The sequence below is a fragment of the Mesoplodon densirostris genome, chromosome 6 (genome assembly GCF_025265405.1).
Source record: "Mesoplodon densirostris isolate mMesDen1 chromosome 6, mMesDen1 primary haplotype, whole genome shotgun sequence".
Lineage (NCBI taxonomy): Eukaryota > Metazoa > Chordata > Mammalia > Artiodactyla > Ziphiidae > Mesoplodon > Mesoplodon densirostris.
The window spans coordinates 34,241,085-34,261,210 of NC_082666.1; the positions used below are offsets into that span (position 1 = coordinate 34,241,085).

The window sequence follows — 20,126 nt, forward strand, 5'->3', positions numbered from 1 at the left end:
TCCCGTTAGGTTTCAAAATAAATTTCGAAGCACTGGGATACAAGCACAAAAAAACAAAGTTAACTATACTACACCATAAGGACAGAACTTATAACCAGATCCTTCTATCAAAACCCACCCCACAAAAACAAAAGCTTTAAACCGTAAAACTAAAAAGACTAAAGTTGTTTATTTGTTTTAAAATGAACATTCCAACGGCACATATATAAAATGTATGCTTACTCAGAATTTATTTTAAACAGCTTAGTTCAATTATTCTCTGTGTTCTACCTTCTGTTCCATCAGTCACTACTCAGAAGTACAAAAACTACTTTTTAAGCCAGTAAGATAGGCTTAGGATTCCAGCTAATATTCAGGGCAGACAGGCCAGCTATGCTAGAACGAGAACTAAAACCATCTCCTAGTGAGTTCCTCCAGGATTCCGTGGAGTGAGCTCCATGACCCTGCTTTTGGGTGGGAGAGGGACATGCATCACACCGGATTTCCTGTGCTCCGTGAAACCCTTACTAGAGAACAAACGTGTGCTCCTGGCATGGATGATCTGTGACAGAGGGAACAGTGGAGGCCCAGTCATACTCAGTGGACAGAGGGATTGAAGAAGAGTCCACAGGTTTAAGGAAAAACCTGTATCACCCAGACTACTGTGTCTCTTCTGCTGCAAATTGATATGGTAGATGATAAGCTTAAATTTAAAAAAATAGGAAGTTAGGGTAAAATATGCCAAAAGTGATCATATATTCAAAGTAGTTTCTTTGGATTAAACTGTCATTAAGACAGTAGGGATATTTGGTTTGACCTAAAGAACATTATTCATCGCAATGTCCCATTCTAAAATCACACTGCAATTAGAAATATAGCAACTACCATGGCATCTATTAGTTGTCAGAAAGCTTCACAATTGGTTTCATGATCAGAAAATAAAGCAAGATTTCAGTTTGTTTTCTTTACAAAATTGTTCAGCTTCTGAAATATAAAGGATCGTTTGCTTTCTAAAAATGTTAGCTTTGCCACATGGTGTTCCAGAGATCTGACCTCGAAAGCTTCTCAAGTTTTACCGTCCACAGAATCTTTATTTGTAACTGAGACCCGTCTGTTGTTTTCCATTTGAATCTGAAAAGAATTAAGAAAATTAGTTTCTGCTTTACTTTACTCTTAAAATAATTGCAAAATTAAATAGTATCTATTTTCTTTTGCACTTTCTTTTAGACTAATTTTTTAAATGTGAGTTTAAGATAAAGAAATTATCTTACCTTCTTCAGCAGTTTATAGCAAAATGAGAGAAGTTGGACCAAAATAGCCATTATGCATCTTGTCTTTGTAATACTCTTATCAACCTATAGTGACAGAAAGCAAGCAAATCAAATTCTTATAAGGAGGTCTTCAAAAGACTTCAGCATTTATTTAGTTTGAAAATGGTAAACATTTCTTCATTATAGAAATCTAAGGGATCTCAAAGGGTATACGGATTAAGGCATCTGAGCTGACTTGATGACCTGAGGTCCCAGAACACAGAAGTAGGGATTGTTGCCCAAGTCTCATACCAATTTCATGGAACCCCAGGAAGAATGGATGGAAAATCAACCTGTTCTATTTCAGACGGTTTAGGGGCTTCTCAAAGTGCACCAAATAGTGGCAGTGAACCCCCTTCGTTGCAATTCCTTGCACTCTACTTTTTTGCACTCAAACTCCCTAAAACAACAGAAGCCCTTCACTCTGAGGGGTCTGTGCCCTAGTTAGTCAGGTGATGATGTTGGGATTTAAGGGTAGCTGCTCCGTGCTATGGTATTAATCAAGTCCAAAAAGCTAATTTACTTGGTGAACCTACTGCTTCCTGGGGTCAGTTATAACTGCAGATGATAAATGGTTCTTGCAGTCAAGGCAGGAAAAATGGAAATAAATTGTTCTTCTGTGGGTATTAACACTTTATTTGAAGAAAAAGGGGCTGGAAGCTAACCTAATAAAAAAAGAAGTGTGAAAGTGTCTCAAGCGCTTTCCTGAATGTCCCACCCTCCCTTTTACCTTTAGAAACACTTGATTCTGCAAAGGTATCTTAGTTACTGCCTGGAGCTGGTGGCATAGAGGAACAAGCTTGTTTATTTCCAGGAGAAGCATAAGCTTATCATCATCTTTCAGCTGAAATGTAAATAAGGAAGTTATAACAACTCCAATGAAATTCCATCTTTTAAACCTTAAATACCTTTATACCTTGATAATATACCCTCAAAGTGGGTATTTATGACATCACCACCAGCACCAGGCAGGGATAGTGCATTACCTGTTTTGAGAAAGCCTGCACACTTGAAGCAAGCTTCAAACCCTCTTCAGCAAAAACCTGGTAGAAAGGAAAAACATCATCACTACATTAGGCGTATGTCGTTTAGATAGTTGGTAAGAAATACACTCATGGATAATTTTCATACAGAATTTAAAAAATGAAAGCTAAACATAAAAGGTCTGTCATGGAACTTCTATGTTTTTTGTTGTATCCAGGAAGACACAAGAGTTTAACAGTATTCAGAAGCAGATTTCCCAGACCTGATGCTGAATCAGTCCCTGCAGTGGCTCCCCTACAGTGGGACACCTCCAACTACCGTGCAGAATTGCACAGACATTTGATACTTAGCCATAAAAATTATGCCTGGATCCGAAGCTCATCTCATAATATCCCCAATTATAAGAGGGTGTTGAATCTTGGAACATGGGGTCAAAAGGGTTAGATGAGGTCGAAAGCGTTAGAACATTCCTGCTTCCAGCTCAGCAAGATAGAATTTGTCACCTATACACATTCTTCAACTAGCCATTTGAGGGGATTATTTCTTCCCTATTCACCGTACATTGTACAATTTAGTGAGGAGAAGAGGATGATGGGAAAGAATACTGAAAAATACTTTAGAATATTCGGGATGATCATTTTTAAATGGTACACAGAATCTTTTAGAGTGAGAGATACCAGGGAAGTGAAGGCTGAGCTTTAGGTGGCAGCAGGAAGAATGAAAAGAACAGGGCAAATCTGAGAGTGATTTGTGAAGAAAAATAATAGATCTTGGTGATAAATTAGATAAAGCTTATGAAGAGGAAGGAGGCAATAATTTCAGGGTTAACTTTAACTCTCTTTCCAACAGCCTTGCTATCATTGGATAACCTGATCTCAAGGTCAAAATAGTCCTTCGCATCCTTCCCTATCCTTTAAAAGGGAAACCAGTGCGTTTTAAACATACCTTCTAAGCAAACGGAATGACTCACTTACCCACATGTTCCTCATCATTCCACATTCCCACTTTCTCTGTACACATCTTCTCTTCCCTTCTAGCCTGCAAACCCCTTGGGGGCAAGTTCCCTGTCTCACAGAGTACCATGGTTTTAAAACCACCTTAAAGCTGATGACTCCCAAATCTCTCTGTCAATTCTTGACCTAACCTGACACCACTCCTGTTCATCCTACTTCGGCAAAATGAAATGCTTGATTTTCTCCCTCTAAATTCGGTGTTGTCCCTCTGTTCTCTCGCTCAGTAAATGGTGTTACCATTTACCCTGTTGGTCAAGCCAAAAACCTTTTAAAACAGAAGCCAGGTCATGCCATTGCTCCTCAAAACCCTCAATGGGTTTTCCATAATTCTTGGAAAAAAAAAAAAATCAAGGTTCTTCCCATGGCTCAGGGATGTCATATGTTACCACCTTCCTTCTGGCTCACTACATTCCACCCACGCTTGTCTCCCTATTGTTCTTCAGCCACCTCCAGCCTACCCCTACACCGCAGGGCCTGTGAACTTGTTCTGTCTGCCTGAAATACTCGACCCCAAGATATCCATCTAGCTCACTCTCTCAACACTCTACTCTACTCAGATGTTACCTCCTTAAAGAGGTCTTTCCTGATGACCCCCCTTCTATCACCTCTCTTCTTATCCTACAGGATTTTATCTCTCAGTACTTATATATGGGCATTATATATTTAACTTTTCATTGTCTATCTGCTCCCACTAGAATGTAAGCTCCATGGGGTAGGGACTTTCTTTTGTTCACTCTTCTCCAAAGCTTTTATCCCCAGGGTTTGACACACAGTACAAACTCAATGAATATGTGATGAACATTTTATGTAGACAATCAGCAGATGTTGGTTTAATGAATAAGCTAACACAGGAAGAAGGTGAGTAGTGGATCTTTTACAGTGAAATACTCTCTATGGTGTGGTGTGACTTGGAATGGATATGGGTCAAACTGAACACAATGAATCCAGAATTTCTCCCAACTTTTTAAAAAGGGAAATAGCTCACTTATAGTCAACTTTACAGAAAATTCCAAATGAAGTATTTTCTATAATTCTGCTGACTCTGTTGACAATCATCCCCTCAAGCTGAAATCCCTTCCCTGAGAGGCTCAGGTGAAAGCACATGGGAATGCCAAAGGAAAATATGTAAAGTTGATAAAGTGATAGAAATTTCACATTTCAAATGCAAGAATGCCCTTGGTTCTAGAGAGGCAAACAGACTAACATGAGAGTCAGGGGAAATAAGAAAGGACTCTTGTAATCCACTTATCAATCTAAGCCTCCAGGTAAGTGAGGAGAATTAGAGCTAGGCCTATGTGGAGTTTCATGAGACACATAGGGCAGAAGGGTGAGCGTCAGTATATGTGTCTCTCCCTGAATGCCCTAAATCATCAGGAATATGGAAGAAGAAAAGGAAACTAACATGTACTGAGGATCTATAATGGTCTCAGCCCCATGACAGATGCTTTCTTATGTGTTATCTCATTTAATCAATATCATTCATCCAATTCAATAATGAAGAAGCCAAAAACCTTTCCTCACATTTAGGACAGTATAAGATATGCATCTGCTGACAGGATATTTTCACCTACTTGGGAAAACCTAAAACTTAATATTGCATCTAGTGACTATCAAAGCCCATTCTACTTTATCCCTATAATATTTAAGTTTTTTTCCACTAAGGTAACCAAAACAGCTCCACAAAATGCTACTGCAGTCCTCTACTTTTCTACCACTCTCTACAGTACACATGTGCTGTGTACGTAGGTAAACATACAAACATGATGCAGTAAATCATTAAGAAAACTAGCTATAACAAACTTCTGGCCCAAAATTAAAGTATCAGCATAGGGGAACTCCCTGGCGGTCCAGTGGTTAGCACTCGGCACTCTCACTGCCAGGGCCCTGGGTTTGATTCCTGGTCAGGGAACTAATAAGATTCCTCGAGCTGCATGGCGCAGCCAAAATAATAATAATAGTAATAAAAATAAAGTATTAGCATTAAATGGAAATGAAACATACCTCTAGTTGATGAATTAAATCCTGGGAAGTTTTTAGTGGCCCCTCTCCCCTGAAATAAAGTGAATTATTAAGGAGGTAAGAAAAAGTTATTGCCTAGAAATTGATTTTATATTAAAGTTTTAGAGCATTTTGTGTATTAACAGATCCCAAATTTTGAAGAATAATATTGAATAGACTAATAATATTGTAACTATTCTTAAAGCAGCTTTAACATTTAACTATTACCTCTTAAGGCACTTATAAAAAATTGGTAAACATTATATATGTTAATTTTATAATGTAAAGAACCTTAAAACTGAGAAGTTATATTTAAGTTTTATTTTTCTTTTTTAACCTTCTTCATTTTGCTTCATAAGTTAAAGATATGAGATCTGATAATATGCCTTAACTAAAAGGCCTTTGTTCCATAATGGAAAAAAGGTCAGACCCAAATCAGGACCTTCTCATTTTTTATTCTAATTTCAACTGTGGCAGGAATTCAGTTGTTTTTGATGAGGCTGTCAGTTGAGTTTCAATTCTGAGTCTATAAAATAATCATAGCAATATTTGTGCTACCGCTCTCATCAGAAGATTAGAGAGTATCATATCGAAAACTACCAAGAAGAATTCAGACCTTTAAAAGTGAAAAGTAAATTATAACAAAGAGCAACAGAATGCATTAAGATGAGCAACAGCCCAGGCATGAATCAGAAGATCTGAAATCTAGTTTACCAGTTCTGCCTTTTAATAGCTATGAGATGTGAACAAAACATTCTTATTCTCTGATAAACTGTTGTAAGGATCAAATGAAATTATGACGCAGAAACTACTTTAAAAACCATAAGGCACTGGTAGGTGTGAAATTTTTAAAAACCATAATGCACTAGAAAAGCTAAACTATATAAATTTTAAAGAAATATGAGTCACTGTATATAAATGATAAAGAAATTATATAAATTGTTAAGACAACCTTACATGATGCCTGAAGAAAAGCTATAAAATTGCCCAAGAAAACTACAAAATTGGATACTGTGAAGACTAACAGATGAGTCTCAGAAAGAAGCAATTAGATGAGGCTGGTAAACCATCGTCTTAAGGGAAAACAGAAAAATTGTTTGGGGAAAAACAGGTATACCGACAGGGTGGGTAGAAAACAAAGCCAGCTTGAGATGTTACCACAATCATATTACCAGGACTTGCCAAACTGGCACAAGCTGTTATCCATTGTTATCCATTACAGAAAATCCGTTTTCTTTTCCTGAACTTCAGTGGCTCCTGTCCAATAACCATATTCCAGTAACAAGTCCCATTCCACAGAGCTTTAGTTACCCCTGTTCCTCAGGCTTCCTAGTCTCTGTGGGATGCATGTCACCCCTTACCAAAATCCACTATTCTGACTCAGAAATAAAAATTGCTGACCATATATAATCCTGAAATATTCTGAAACAAGAAACAAGAAACAAAAGGGGCAATCACAAACTTAAAAAAGTTTCTATTGATGAATCCTTTACGTGGGAAGATTTTATATACCAAACTACATTTAATTTAGTAAGTAAAAATTTATTTCTCGAGTTTCTACTGGTCAAAAAAATTTTTTTAATCTGATTTTTTTATCACCATGAGATAATCAGCATGATTCCATCTCAAAGGAAAGATCTTTGTTTCTACAGTTAATCTTCACATTTCAGTCACCCACACATTGAGTGTGGGTAAACAAAGGACTTCCATTTTACTTCCTTTTGCAGACTTGACTCATCCGATTCTTAAATGATATGAACCAAGAAAGGAGGTCAAAATTACTTTTGGGAAAACTCAATCCCCGGAGAAGCTTGCTAAGAATTAAGAACAAAGGAAGGAAACCACCAAAGGGGGGGCGGGGAAGGTCTCCAATGTTGGAAAATATGGAAAGATATTAACAAACGACTGCTAACCAGAGGCAAAATTATTCAACTCCTGTCATTTCTCCTTCACCCTCCAGAGGAATCATTTCCCTTGAAAAGGTAGAAGACATCATAAAGACAAGAATGAATGCTTCTTCCTCACTCCTAATCTTCCTTCCATATGAAGGAATCTTCACTAGCACAGCATCCCTCACTTCACTCTGCTCTCTCACTTATTTCACCCCATAGAAGAGGTTGGACATTTATTGATCTTTTCAGTCTTTTTGGTGACTTTGTGAAAATAAATTAGACATGGTAGCCCTTTCTTTTCTCCTTTTTCTCTTGGTAGTAAAGGTGCCTTTGGGATATACCTAGTCTTCCAAGTATTTTAAGAGATACATTCTTCCCCTACAGGGTAAGATTTCTTTCTTTTTTTTTTTTTAAATTTTTTTTTTTTTTTTTTTTTTGCGGTATGCGGGCCTCTCACTGTTGTGGCCTCCCCCGTTGCGGAGCACAGGCTCCGGACGCGCAGGCTCCGGACGCGCAGGCTCAGCGGCCATGGCTCACGGGCCCAGCCGCTCCGCGGCATATGGGATCCTCCCAGACCGGGGCACGAACCCGTATCCCCTGCATCGGCAGGCGGACTCTCAACCACTTGCGCCACCAGGGAGGCCCGGGGGTAAGATTTCTTAATTCTAGGGATTATTTTTAAAAGCCTACTTGCCTATGGCTACAAACCTCATTACTGAGTATCAGCTTTATCAGTATAAATGTTACTGGCCCCATCTGCCTATTCTTTTGCTTATTTTTTCATTTTGTTCAGAACTTTGGTGGGGAAAAGGGGCTATTTATTGAGCCCAAAAGCCCACACAGTTGTAGAGATCCCAATTACTTTAACTGAGCTTAAGACTCCAGTCCAAATGGATTACATTCCAGATTACTGAAATAATATACAGATGTGAACGACTGCTGGTTATAATTTCAAAATCAAAATGAGTAGGAGAGAAGCCATAACACTGAAGATATCAAGTATCTTCCAGTTTCTAAAAATGAAAAAGATAGATATCAGAAAACCAAAAGCTCGAAGTTATTCCTTGAGAAAATTCTAGAACAGGTCATTGAGCAGAAAACAGATAAAAATTTTAGCAACATGGAAATACTGTACCATATGTATAGTCTTCCATTATTATAATGGAAGATAAATGTGAGCGACACGGACTTCATTGAGGCGGTTTTTTTGTTTGTTTTGTTTTTTTGCGATACGCGGGCCTCTCACCGCTGTGGCCTCTCCCATTGCGGAGCACAGGCTCCGGACGCGCAGGCCCAGCGGCCATGGCTCATGGGCCCAGCCGCTCCACAGCACGTGGGATCCTCCCGGACCGAGGCATGAACCCGTGTCCCCTGCATCGGCAGGCGGACTCTCAACCACTGCGCCACCAGGGAAGCCCCATTGAGGCGTTTGACCAACAGTCTTGTAAGGTGAACAAGACAGAGAATGTAGGTCAGGTAAATGTAAAGTTAGGGAAATTCTCTGCTATATAATGAATACTGATCCATAGAGGTTTGGCATCCTATTGAGGTGGTAGACCTCATGGCTCTATTCTTTGATCTGTATATAATCCATCACTGTGTAAAGATTTAAAAGGCATGTTTTCTTTTCTTTTTTGTCTTTATTGGAGTATAATTGCTTTACAATGTGTGTTAGTTTCTACTGTATAACAGAGTGAATCAGCTATACGTAAACATATATCCCCATATCCCCTCCCTCTTGCACCTCCCCCTCCCACCCCTCTCGGTGGTCACAAAGCACTGAGCTGATCTCCCTGTGCTATGCGGCTGCTTCCCACTAGCCATCCATTTTACATTTGGTAGTGTGTATATAAAAGGCATGTTTTCTAAACTTACTGATGCTGGCTGGGAGAGACACTGATATATGGAATGACAAAATGCAGAAAGCAAAATTATTTCAAAATTATGAAAGGAATCGTACACAAACCTAGACAAGGATCTCTTCTAAATCTAAGTCCTAGTTAAATAAATGTCTTCTTGTTGCATTCACTTAATTGTCCTAAGAACTACTTATAGGCTTTTTATCATATATTTGAAACCGACTTTAACCTATCGATGTAACATGGCACTTTTTCTTTACACCGGATATCATTAAATTCATTTTAAAAGATCGAAATGTAACTACATTTACCTAGTAAATAAATACAGCGAATAGGCCATGCTGGACATGTTCCGTCCATATCGAACAACCTCGTTCTCCTGATCCTCCCACTTCTCAATCTCGCAGTTGGCATCAGAGGTGAGCAAACCCAGCTTGAGTCCAAGCTTTGCTATCTTGGCTTGCTCCTACAAAACATACATTTTAATCACAACAATGTAGTCATTAATTACGTAAAAGGAAGATTAAAAGTAAGACTACTGCAAAGAAAAAGGTCTTGCCTCAGAGTCAGGCTTGTCTGGCTTTAATGATTTCAGGTTTGCGTTATTCTTCTGTGACAAGAAAAAGATTAGGGCATCTTAAAAATAGGTACAGTTAATTGTGAAGAAATGCAATAGTCATAGAAAGCATAACAAAGTACCTGTAATAAAATTTTAATATAAAAATTTTCAGTACATACTGAAACTATATTAAACTGTTTAAGTAAAAACAAACAACTACAGTTGACCCTTGAACAACGTGGGGCTTAAGGGCATTGACTCTCCGCCCGCAGCCGAAAATCTAACTATAACTCGCAGTCAGCCCTCCGTACCCGCAGTTCCCCTGTGTCTGTGGTTCTGCATCTGTGGATTCAACCAACCCCAGATGGTGTAGCACTGTAGTATGTACTACTGAAAAAAATGCACAAAAAAGTGGACCCCAAAGTTCAAATCCATGCTGTTCAAGGGTCAACTGTAATTGCAAATACTCTACTAATATGTGCGTTCAGCTTTGAAGAAGTAGTTAGTTAGAAATCTGGAGTTAGGGAAAGCAGATCTGTGTCCCAGAAACACTTAAAGACTTCTGCAGGGCTTCCCTGGTGGCGCAGTGCTTGAGAATCTGCCTGCCAATGCAGGGGACACGGGTTCGAGCCCTGGTCTGGGAAGATCCCACATGCCGCAGAGCAACTGGGCCCATGAGCCACAACTACTGAGCCAGTGCGTCTGGAGCCTGTGCTCCGCAACAAGAGAGGCCGCGATAGTGAGAGGCCCTCGCACCGCGATGAAGAGTGGCCCCCGCTTGCCGCAACTACAGAAAGCCCTCGCATAGAAACGAAGACCCAACACAGCCAAAAGTAAATATAAATAAATAAATAAATAAATATTTTAAAAAGAAGACTTCTGCAGTCTTTTCATAGTCCAATTATTATACCCCCAAACCTCCCTGGCCCCTCTGTTAAATTATTCTTAGGAAATGATGTAATAAAATCAATCACTATATGTAGCTTTCAATATATTCCTAATGTTATGACTCTGGAATTCAATTCCTTTAACAAGCTTGCCTTTTTGAGGGCTAAATTTCAGCACCCTAGTTTCACTGATATCCAGATTCCTAATCCTATATGCCAGGTTATATAGGAGATTATACTTAGAATTTAGGATTTAATATTTGAACCAGCATGTTTGATGGCCCCTATATTTGAAACGGCAAGTTTGTTTCTACGTAGGCTATTTAGAACTCAGAATATATTGCCCCTAGGGGAGAAGAAAACATTGTACACTGGTTAGGTTACCAGGCTGGCCCACAGATGCTTACTTACTTGTAGAAACCACTACCAATAGCAATGTTTCTTTGAAAAATATATCCAGAAGTTCTCTGGAGATGGCAGCCCCAGTTGGGCATTCCTCTCATTCTGAGATCTGGTGGGAACTCCCCTAGCTGGGGCAGGAGTTCCAGAACAGCTGGGCTAGTAGAGATAGAAGGGCCAGGAGATGCAGGGAGCCATTTGTTTTTTTAAAGGAAACATTTGTTTAAACCATCCACACACACACATGCATGCGCACACACACACACAGAGTATACATTCACACACATGTACACAAAATACAGACTATCATAAAACAAAACACGCATGTGCCCACTTAGCTTATTAAGAAGATAGCTTTGAGGTATATGTGTTCTTCTCCGTTTTTTGTTTCCCTTATTATTACCATGACTTATTGCTTCTGACCAGCTATTCTGTCACCAGTTTAACTGCAGAATAGAAGAGCCTCAACTTTTTCTCTTTTTTCTATCCCATCTTTTATATTTGTTCATTTAACATTGCCCTTTTGAAATTTTCTAATCCTGTTTACTACAGAATAAATAGGAGAAGGTAAAGGATGGAAAGTAAATACAGGGAATCTATAAAGAGGCATGGACACACACACACACACACACACAGGCTGCCTCTTAGGTTTATTAGAAAATAAACAGAGATGACCAATGATCTCTTCGGCTCCTCCTTGTATAGTCACATCATCTGCATCTTCTTCCTTAGTCTAGCATAAAGCAACTTATAAAGCATTTAAGAAAGTTAAGAATACCCTAGAGGTTTTTAGGTTTTATTTTATTTAGAATCTTACAACCCCATCTTATTCTTTTAAATTTAGCTGTGTTTTCTTTATTTTTATTTTTACTTTTACAAATTATTATTATCAAAGTGTTTAATGAAGACCAAAAGGGAATTGCCTGAAAAGGTACAGAAACCATCTTAATAATGTAACCAAGCCTGCCATCTAGTGGGCACTATTTTGCAATGCAGTCAAGATGCATCAGCTTCAATTGTGTAAAGCTAAATAAATAAAGCATTTCAAGCCTCTAAATATAAACAGAATGGCTTATTTTCATCAAGAAAATTAAGAAAGTTATTAGTTTGCATAAAATTGTTCCAACATGACCTTGTGAATTAGACCCAAGATATGAAGAACAAAAAGACCTCTGACTTCAGATTATGGCTTCTTATTAATCATAAGATCTGTTACGTATTCCCTCAATCCCTCAAATCTAACACAAATAATCAAACTATGGGCTACATCTAGACTGCTACTCAGAATAACAATTCTGAACAGTCAGCATTTAACATCCTAACTTTTTTTTTGTCATGTCAATCATTGGAGGTCGTGGGGGCAGCAATAGGCAACAAGAGCATAATTTGAATTCTGAATAAAAACATTCTCAAGTGCACAAAGGTTTTCTACTTACCATTGGCTTTGGAAGTGAAAGGTAGCCATACTTCTCTCCTACAAATAACATATATAACTTAAAACAAATTTTCTACTATTCACATTTAATTTTTAAAATATTATTAAATAAACAGAAATGTTAGCATATTAGTTTTGATAACTTAGTCTATTAATTACATGTGACTGAGAAATAAAATTGTAATTTGGTTGGTGAACATGAAAAAAATATATTTGGTACAGACTTTGATGTACAGAATTGTTTTTGAAGCACTGTCTTCACAGGGGTATTATAAGTTTAATACTCCCTAAATCCTTTGTTTAATACTCCCTACATCAACGTGACACTTGTACCATCTTTACTTCTGAGTTTACACCTCCAGATAAATTAAGTCCAGAATTAAGTTCAAAGGCCCTCTCAGCTTATGAGGATAGCAAAATGATTTCTCATGACAACCTAACTGCTGTCCATTTTCAATATCCAGAGTTTTTCTGCATCTCTACAAAATAAAGCTAATCCCCCAAGGACAGGAAAGCCTCATTATTTCACTGAAGATGTGCAATATTATTCCTTATTAGAAGTTCTTATAATTAGCTTTTTTGGTTCTGAAAGGGGCTTTATATGGCATGATCCATCAGAAAAAAATTCATGTCCCCAGACCCACTTAAAATGAATCCCTAACCACTAAAGGCTAGGCAGATTATTAACTAACCTCAGGAGTAGGACGGGGGTATTTTAGAATTTGGATTAGACCAAACCCAGTTGTTACCCTCAAACTCTCCCTTACCTCTACATTCAATTAATCATCAAATCATACTAATATTACTGATAAAATTATTGAATCAGTCCTCTTATCTTCATTTCCACTATCATGGCCCCAGCATCTCGTCTGGATGGATCACTCCCTTGTTCCCGACTCATACATCCCCCAAGTAAGCTCATATTTATCCACAAGCATGTTCCTCTTCCTGTTCGCCCCATTTCAGTGAACAGCACCTCATGCGTCCAGTCTGCCAAGCAATAAAATAGGTGCAGAGCTATGGAACCTGGTACATCTCTATAAACTAAAGCTTAGTCAGATTAACTTCAAGATGGTTCAAATATAACAAAAGAAATTCAGCTTCCTTAAATAAGGGATAGAATCTGCAGGCTATGAGAGAAAGCTTCTTTTTGATGTTTATTTGTCTAAGAGAATCTCAAATTCTAAATGTTGATACATACTTATCACTAAGGAAAGGTGGAGTCTTTTGGATCTAGGTCCCTTCTAATACAAAGGCCATGGCCTCCCTGAAGGCAGAACTGGATGAAGGCAGAAAGGGAGGAAGACAAATATTGAGTTTTGAGCTCTTAAAACAATCCCAGGAGGCCCTATTATGAAATCTAAGGGTCTCTGGGTAAGGGGACAATAACCTAGCTCTCAGACAGACTTCAAATATGCGAACACTAAAGGCTCTTTTTCATTGCTTAGCATGTTGTTTGCTACTTAATTGCTTGGCTAACTGATACTTGCAAACGTATCTAAGTTTCCTAGTCAGAAGAGTCAAGATATGCAGAGCAGAACTAAAGTGGCTAAAATAGAGCAAAGGTTTTCCAGTAATAGTTATAATATGAGTTATACCAGTAGCAAAGAGAAACCAGAATCTGAAGAATACACTCTGTCCTTTGCAGTGGGCAGGTGTGAGGAAACAGGCAGCCTTGTCCTAATAACCATACAGAACAGGAAGAGCAGCACTGTGCCACTGGACTCAGTTCAGTCAACAGTGGCTGACTCAGAGTTGGGCTTCTTTGCAGAAAAGCTATCTTATGAGCTTCATGATAACAGTCAGGAAAAAAAAAAAAGGCAATAAAAGAAATTAAGCAACTCTATCTCAACTAACCCCACATAAGTAAGGATGCCTCTGAACAGCAAGATACTACCAGTTAAACAATGGGTGTCCCATTGATCAAAGGCAGCAGTGTCCCACCTAAAGAGGAACTTCTGTTCAGCACTTAGGAAGTTAAGATAACCCTGATTTGGAGCGGGGGGGACAGGTGACCCAAACCTAAAGAAGAGATCATTTACACAATATCCAGTTTGAAAGTAAAAGAAACCACAGTGACCACGTAGGCCAAAAATAAGTATAGGATCTTCCTGTTTCAACTCTAGTCTATCTGTAGGGGACGCTAGTCTAGCGCTCAGAAAGACCAGGAAGCTTCTTCTCTTCATTTCTTAAACAAGTCTTATGGCAAAGTGATCATTCTTCTTTAAATATGGATCAATTATATCAATTTACCTTTTAATATATAAAACTTGCCTCACATAAAAACCCATGCAGCATGGCTTCCCTGGTGGTGCAGTGGTTAAGAATCCACCTGCTGATGCAGGGGACATGGGTTCGTGCCCTGGTCTGGGAAGATCCCACATGCTGCGGAGCGATTGGGCCCGTGAGCCACGGCCGCTGAGCCTGCGCGTCCGGAGCCTGTGCTCCGCAACGGGAGAGGCCACAACAGTGGGAGGCCCGCGTACCGCAAAAAAAAAAAAAAAGAATCCGTCTGCCAATGCAGGGGAAATGGGTTTGATCCCTGGTCCGGGAAGATCCCACATGCCGCGGAGCAACTAAGCCTGTGCGCCACAACTACTGAGCCAGCACTCTAAAGCCCGCGAGCCATAACTACTGAGCCTGTACCACAACTACCGAAGCGTGCGCACCTAGAGCCTGTGCTCCGCAACAAGAGAAGCCACGGCAATGAGAAGCCCGCGCACCGCAATGAAGAGTGGCCCCCGCTCGCCACAACTAGAGAAAACCCGCACACAGCAATGAAGACCCAACACAGCCAAAAATAAATAAATTTATTTAAAAAAATGCAGCTGTAAATACTTTATCAAAGCATCAAAATGATATGCCGTTCAGACTAGCTATCACAGAAATCTTTAAATGCAGAAGCATGGTAAGCATTTATTACACGTTACAAATTATGTAATATCTAAAGTCTACCATTCCCTGATTTCTAAGCAAATCAGCAATTACCCTAAATGGGTATTTTTTAAAAAATGAAATGTTTAGATGTTCATATTCAGTAAAAATAAATATGTAATTTGATGTTATTATGACTTTAAATGACATTTTAATTAAAAAAAACAAGCATGCTTGACACTAGCAGAAGCCATTAGAAAGGAAATACATAAAAACACATAAACATAGATAACTGGATACACAGTACAATGGGAAATAAACAAAACTCCAAGTTGATGTTAAAATAAAGAGTAAAAATTATGCCTTCTGTATATTGTATGGTGCTATTCTACATGTTGTAGAAATACCAATGAACTTACCCACCAAAGGAAATATTCCAAGATTACGTAGTCATCAAGGAAAGAGATTCCATCCAAGTGGAAGGAAAGCAATTCGAAAATCAAATAACTACATTCATTTCATTATGAAGTTAGTAGAATTACACCAGAGAATTATCGTATTACAGAAGAGCATTTGTACTAAAACTAAAAAGTAATTTATAAGAAATATAAAAATGACAATTTCAATAAGAAAACTAGATTGTTAATATTAATTCAAAGGAATCTACTATACTGTTGTACAGCAAATTTTACTGCTTTGATACTAAAATGAAGGACAAATAACATTTTTATAATTTTTTGTGGAAGATACTTTACTATAAAAATAACCCAGTTGGGTAATAACAAGTTATTCATTTTGCATCTGAGGTTTGACATTAAAAAACTAATAGTTACATTAAAATACTAACATATTTCAATATACGGACAGTTTCTCACCTCGTCTTCCTTCAAACACATCATTGATTTCTCTCAGCAGTGTTAACATGTCACTAATTTGGGATTCCCAGGCTTCACAGAATACATCTAGATTTTCTTTAGCAATTTTACTAGATGGATGCAATGTCAAAGTTTCAGCAGCAGAAATTATCTAAAGAAACAATATACACAGGTGTGAGTTTCAAAATCTTACCTCTCAGAATCATATTGGAAACCAAACTTAAGCCTGTACTGTTCAAATCACTCAATGACACAACTACAAAGCAATTTCCACACATAAGCCCTATGTTGGGCAGTATGGACATACAAAACTTACTGTTTCTTATAATCTTATCTATAGATAAATAGTAGGCATTATTATATATAAGCCTTTATTCAGGGAGCAATTATCTTTATTCAAGGAAAGTTCTGTTTCAACAAAGTTATTTCCATAGCACAATTCAGAGTTAGACTACAAAGAGTGTACTGTATACTGCAGAAGAAGAGATGGTGTAGTAGTGGTAGTATTAGTAACAGTGGTAGTAATGGTGGCAGTAGTGGTGGTAGCAGTAGTCGTAGTGATGATAGTGGTAGTGACGGTAGTAGCAGCACTGGTAGTAGTACTGGTACTGGTGGTAGTAGTGGTAGTAGTTGTAGAGGTAGCAGAATCGGTATTAGTACCGGTAGTGGTAGTGGTGGTGGTAGTAGTAACATACGCACACACCTATGAGGACATGGTAGATATATCCTTGAGGTACTGTGATAGGTGCTTGATATACATTAGTATTAATCCTCAAAAACACACAAACAAAATACTATCCTTCTCAATAAGCACTGTTCCCATTTTACAGCTGGAGAAACTGAGACTCAAAGATACCAAGTAACTAATATATGACTCTTCATTCACCTGCTGTATGCCCGGCACTGTACCCATGTTCCAGGTGCTGGGGAAACAGTTGTGAATGAAACAAATAAATGTTCCTCTCTTCATGGGGCTCATATTATAATGTGGAGAGACAGGTAATTAAAAACATGTAAGTAAATTATGAAATATCTTAGATGATGAACGAAGGGTAAGGAGGATGGAGGGTGTTAGGCAGTCACAGTATTTTAAGTTAGGTGGTCACCTGCAAAGGTGGCATGTAAGCAAAGAACTGAAGAAGGTGAGGGAGCCACAGGGAAACCTAGGGAAAGTCGTTTGGGAATGAGGTGGGAACAGTTCTGATACATTTTAACAACAGCCAGTAGGTCAGTGTGACTGGACTGACATGAAAAAAAAGGAAGGTCACCAAATGGCCACATGATAGAGAAACACGCACAGTAAAGATGGACTTTACTCTGAGTGAGATAGGAAGTCACTGAAGAGGTTTCAGAAACTGATATGTAATGGAAAAGAATATGAGAAAGAAAAAAAATATATATATATAAACTGAATCACTTTGCTGTACACTAGAAAACTAACACAACATTGTCAATCAATGTACTTCAATTTTAAAAAAAAACTGCTATGGTCAGAGTCAGGCTGCCTTCGAGAGAATTAGACCTGGCGCTCCTCCTGGGTGAGCACAGTCCCACAGGCACAGGCTTGACAAGCAGGCGGCAGCTTTCAGAGTAGAACAAGGCCCCCATGTTCAGGGAACGCGGGCACATGGCTCACCATGGACTACAAGCTAGATGCAGCAGTGCCGCCTTCTCAACCAGGAGCCACTGTACAGCGTGGAAACTGTTCCACTGTGCCCGGGATATGCTGTAACATTGTAAAGGGAATATTAAAATGACATTGCTAAAGCAGAGCTATCCAGAAGTAATATAAATTCTCCTAGAGGCATGCTCTGTTTTCTTAAATTATCCCTTTGTGAGACCGATAGTCAAGACTAGGAATAAAAGCTGAGGCTATGGGAATAGAAAAAGCTTCTCAAGTTACAGAAATCGACAGCAGGCTCTATCTATCACCATCCTGCAAAAGAAAATATACTTTTCCTAATATCCCTGCTGCAATGAAAACAGTAAGCAGAGAATTACAACCAAATAGCAAGCAGGGCCTGAGGATAACAAGAGCCGATTGTATATGGCAGGAGAGTCAAACTTTAGCTCTACTGAAATACATTTATGGCCAAGGCAAGTAGTATGACTCCCAAATGGACAAGTAAATATTGAAGCCTTGGTTTCTCCCAATAAACAGAGATCCTCTGGTTATAATAAAATGCTCAGCCGATGGTCACTGCTGAGCGTCACTCAGATAGTTCCTGTTTCCGTGAGAAGCTTTTGATACTGTTCTCCACGGGAAGCATAAACATCCTTCCAGCATCCAACTTGGGTCTGCTAGAGGGCACACACCACCTTTGTCTCTAAGCTGCTTTTGCTGTTCTCAACTATAAATCCAGGGGCTCGACATCTGCCATCCAATAATACAATAAGGAGTAAGTCCTTTTGGCTGCCATGATGAATGAAACAAATACACCTGGTAAATTGTATTTTCAAGCTTAGACCTAAAAGGAAAAGGAACTTCTGTCCCTCCCTTTTTCCCTTAATTTGACAGAGACAGTATTAAATGCGATATCAATTGTTAAAATGCTTTTGAAAATTATAAAAATGAAGTCATATTATAGAGAATTCAGAAAAAAATAACTCACAATTCTCCCTAACAAGCAGAACTTTCATTTCTGCACATTCTTAGAGTCATTTTCTTATATATGTACATTTTATATAGTAGCAATTATAGCATATAAACAAGTCTGTATCCTGCTTTTGTCACATAACATTTTAATGAAACATTTTTTGATGTTGCTAATTCTAGTTATCAAAATTATTACTGTAACATCATAATACATGATTTGCCTAACTTAAGATTGTTATTTTGCTTCCAATTGAATCTTATTATAAGTAATGTAACAAGTATTGTTTTTATTTTTCTTTTAATCTCCTTATGCCCTTAGGAATTATTGTGTCAAAACATGTGAGTGTTTTTATGGCTTATCACATAATGATAACTTAGTTTTCAAACATGTTGTAACGACCTGTATTGTAAATGGCTTCAATTAAATAGATATAAACTAGGGCATCAATTAAATGGGCCAATCTCTAATTTGGCAGACGACCAGATAATCCAATGGAATGTTCTGGCACACTACCAACAAAAATTCCATTACCTTCATTTCGCTCAGTAGATTTGGCCCGTAGTTTTGCAGAACCATTTGTGTCTTCCTTGTGCACAATTTGTTATGACACTCAGATAAAACATAATATGGAAGGAACGATCTGCTGTTGATCATACCTGCTGGCCAGTCACCTGAAATGTCTCCTCTGCATGTATACAGGTTATTTCAAGAGGTTCTGTCCCAGACACATGTCTCAACAATCGACAGGTCTACAAAAAACCATTTCTATAGTTCAACTTTCTCATTCTTCACAATACATAGCATCATTTTGTAATTAACAAAGAAAACAAAACATTAAAACCTATAAAAATACATTTGTACATTAATAAGATTATTATAATATTGCATTGGTTACCAACGGATTCTCTAGGAGCAAAGCAGGAACAAATACGGGTTTATTAGCATATACCCTACTGTTTCTACTTCCTATCTGATCATGGCAAGGTGGTCACAGAATATTAGAACCAAGAGGAATCCTGAAAGGACCTTGTAGTGCCCACATATTTTACGTATGAAGAAACGTGGCTCAGAGAAGGACTTATCCAAGGTCTCTCAGCTAAACTATGTCAGCTACCACAAGCTACACATTCTTTCTGCCAACAAATAACATTTCTCCCTGTCAATTAACACACCTTTTACTGAAGATAACACTCGATTAGGCAAGACTGATATAATGAGTAAAGAGCCTGTATCAATGAAAATTTTTGAAAATAATTTTTCAATAATTTCTTGAGGCTTAAAACAGAAAATTAGGGAAAAATTTTTTTTTCACTTTTTAAGAAGATTTGCTGCAGGATTCCTATAATTAGCAAGTTTGCCTGCAGTCATAATACTTGATTTATAAACAAAACGCATCAGATCTATTTTAAAAAGGAGATGTATCTACAGTCATTTTAAGAATGCTCCCTAGTAGTTTTCAGATGTA

At 38.2% G+C, this 20,126-nt stretch overlaps 1 protein-coding gene across 3 annotated transcripts in view; it reads right to left on the reverse strand.

The window, feature by feature from the left end:
* Window positions 1-197: 197 nt before the first annotated feature.
* The window catches only part of CTNNAL1 (catenin alpha like 1), a 60,380-nt gene continuing 40,451 nt past the window's right edge, over window positions 198-20,126 (reverse strand). The window contains exons 10-19 of one of the 3 annotated variants that reach the window (XM_060100856.1): window positions 19,318-19,410; window positions 16,065-16,215; window positions 12,317-12,354; window positions 9,595-9,642; window positions 9,347-9,501; window positions 5,288-5,336; window positions 2,276-2,332; window positions 2,020-2,133; window positions 1,251-1,334; window positions 198-1,110 (exon numbers count right to left, since the gene is read on the reverse strand). In XM_060100856.1, the coding sequence (XP_059956839.1) occupies window positions 1,045-1,110; window positions 1,251-1,334; window positions 2,020-2,133; window positions 2,276-2,332; window positions 5,288-5,336; window positions 9,347-9,501; window positions 9,595-9,642; window positions 12,317-12,354; window positions 16,065-16,215; window positions 19,318-19,410 (855 nt within the window). In that variant the 3' untranslated portion in view covers window positions 198-1,044. Of the gene's footprint in view, window positions 1,111-1,250; window positions 1,335-2,019; window positions 2,134-2,275; window positions 2,333-5,287; window positions 5,337-9,346; window positions 9,502-9,594; window positions 9,646-12,316; window positions 12,355-16,064; window positions 16,216-19,317; window positions 19,411-20,126 lie in introns of all 3 variants that reach the window. The other 2 variants (XM_060100854.1, XM_060100857.1) reach the window with 2 other exon arrangements.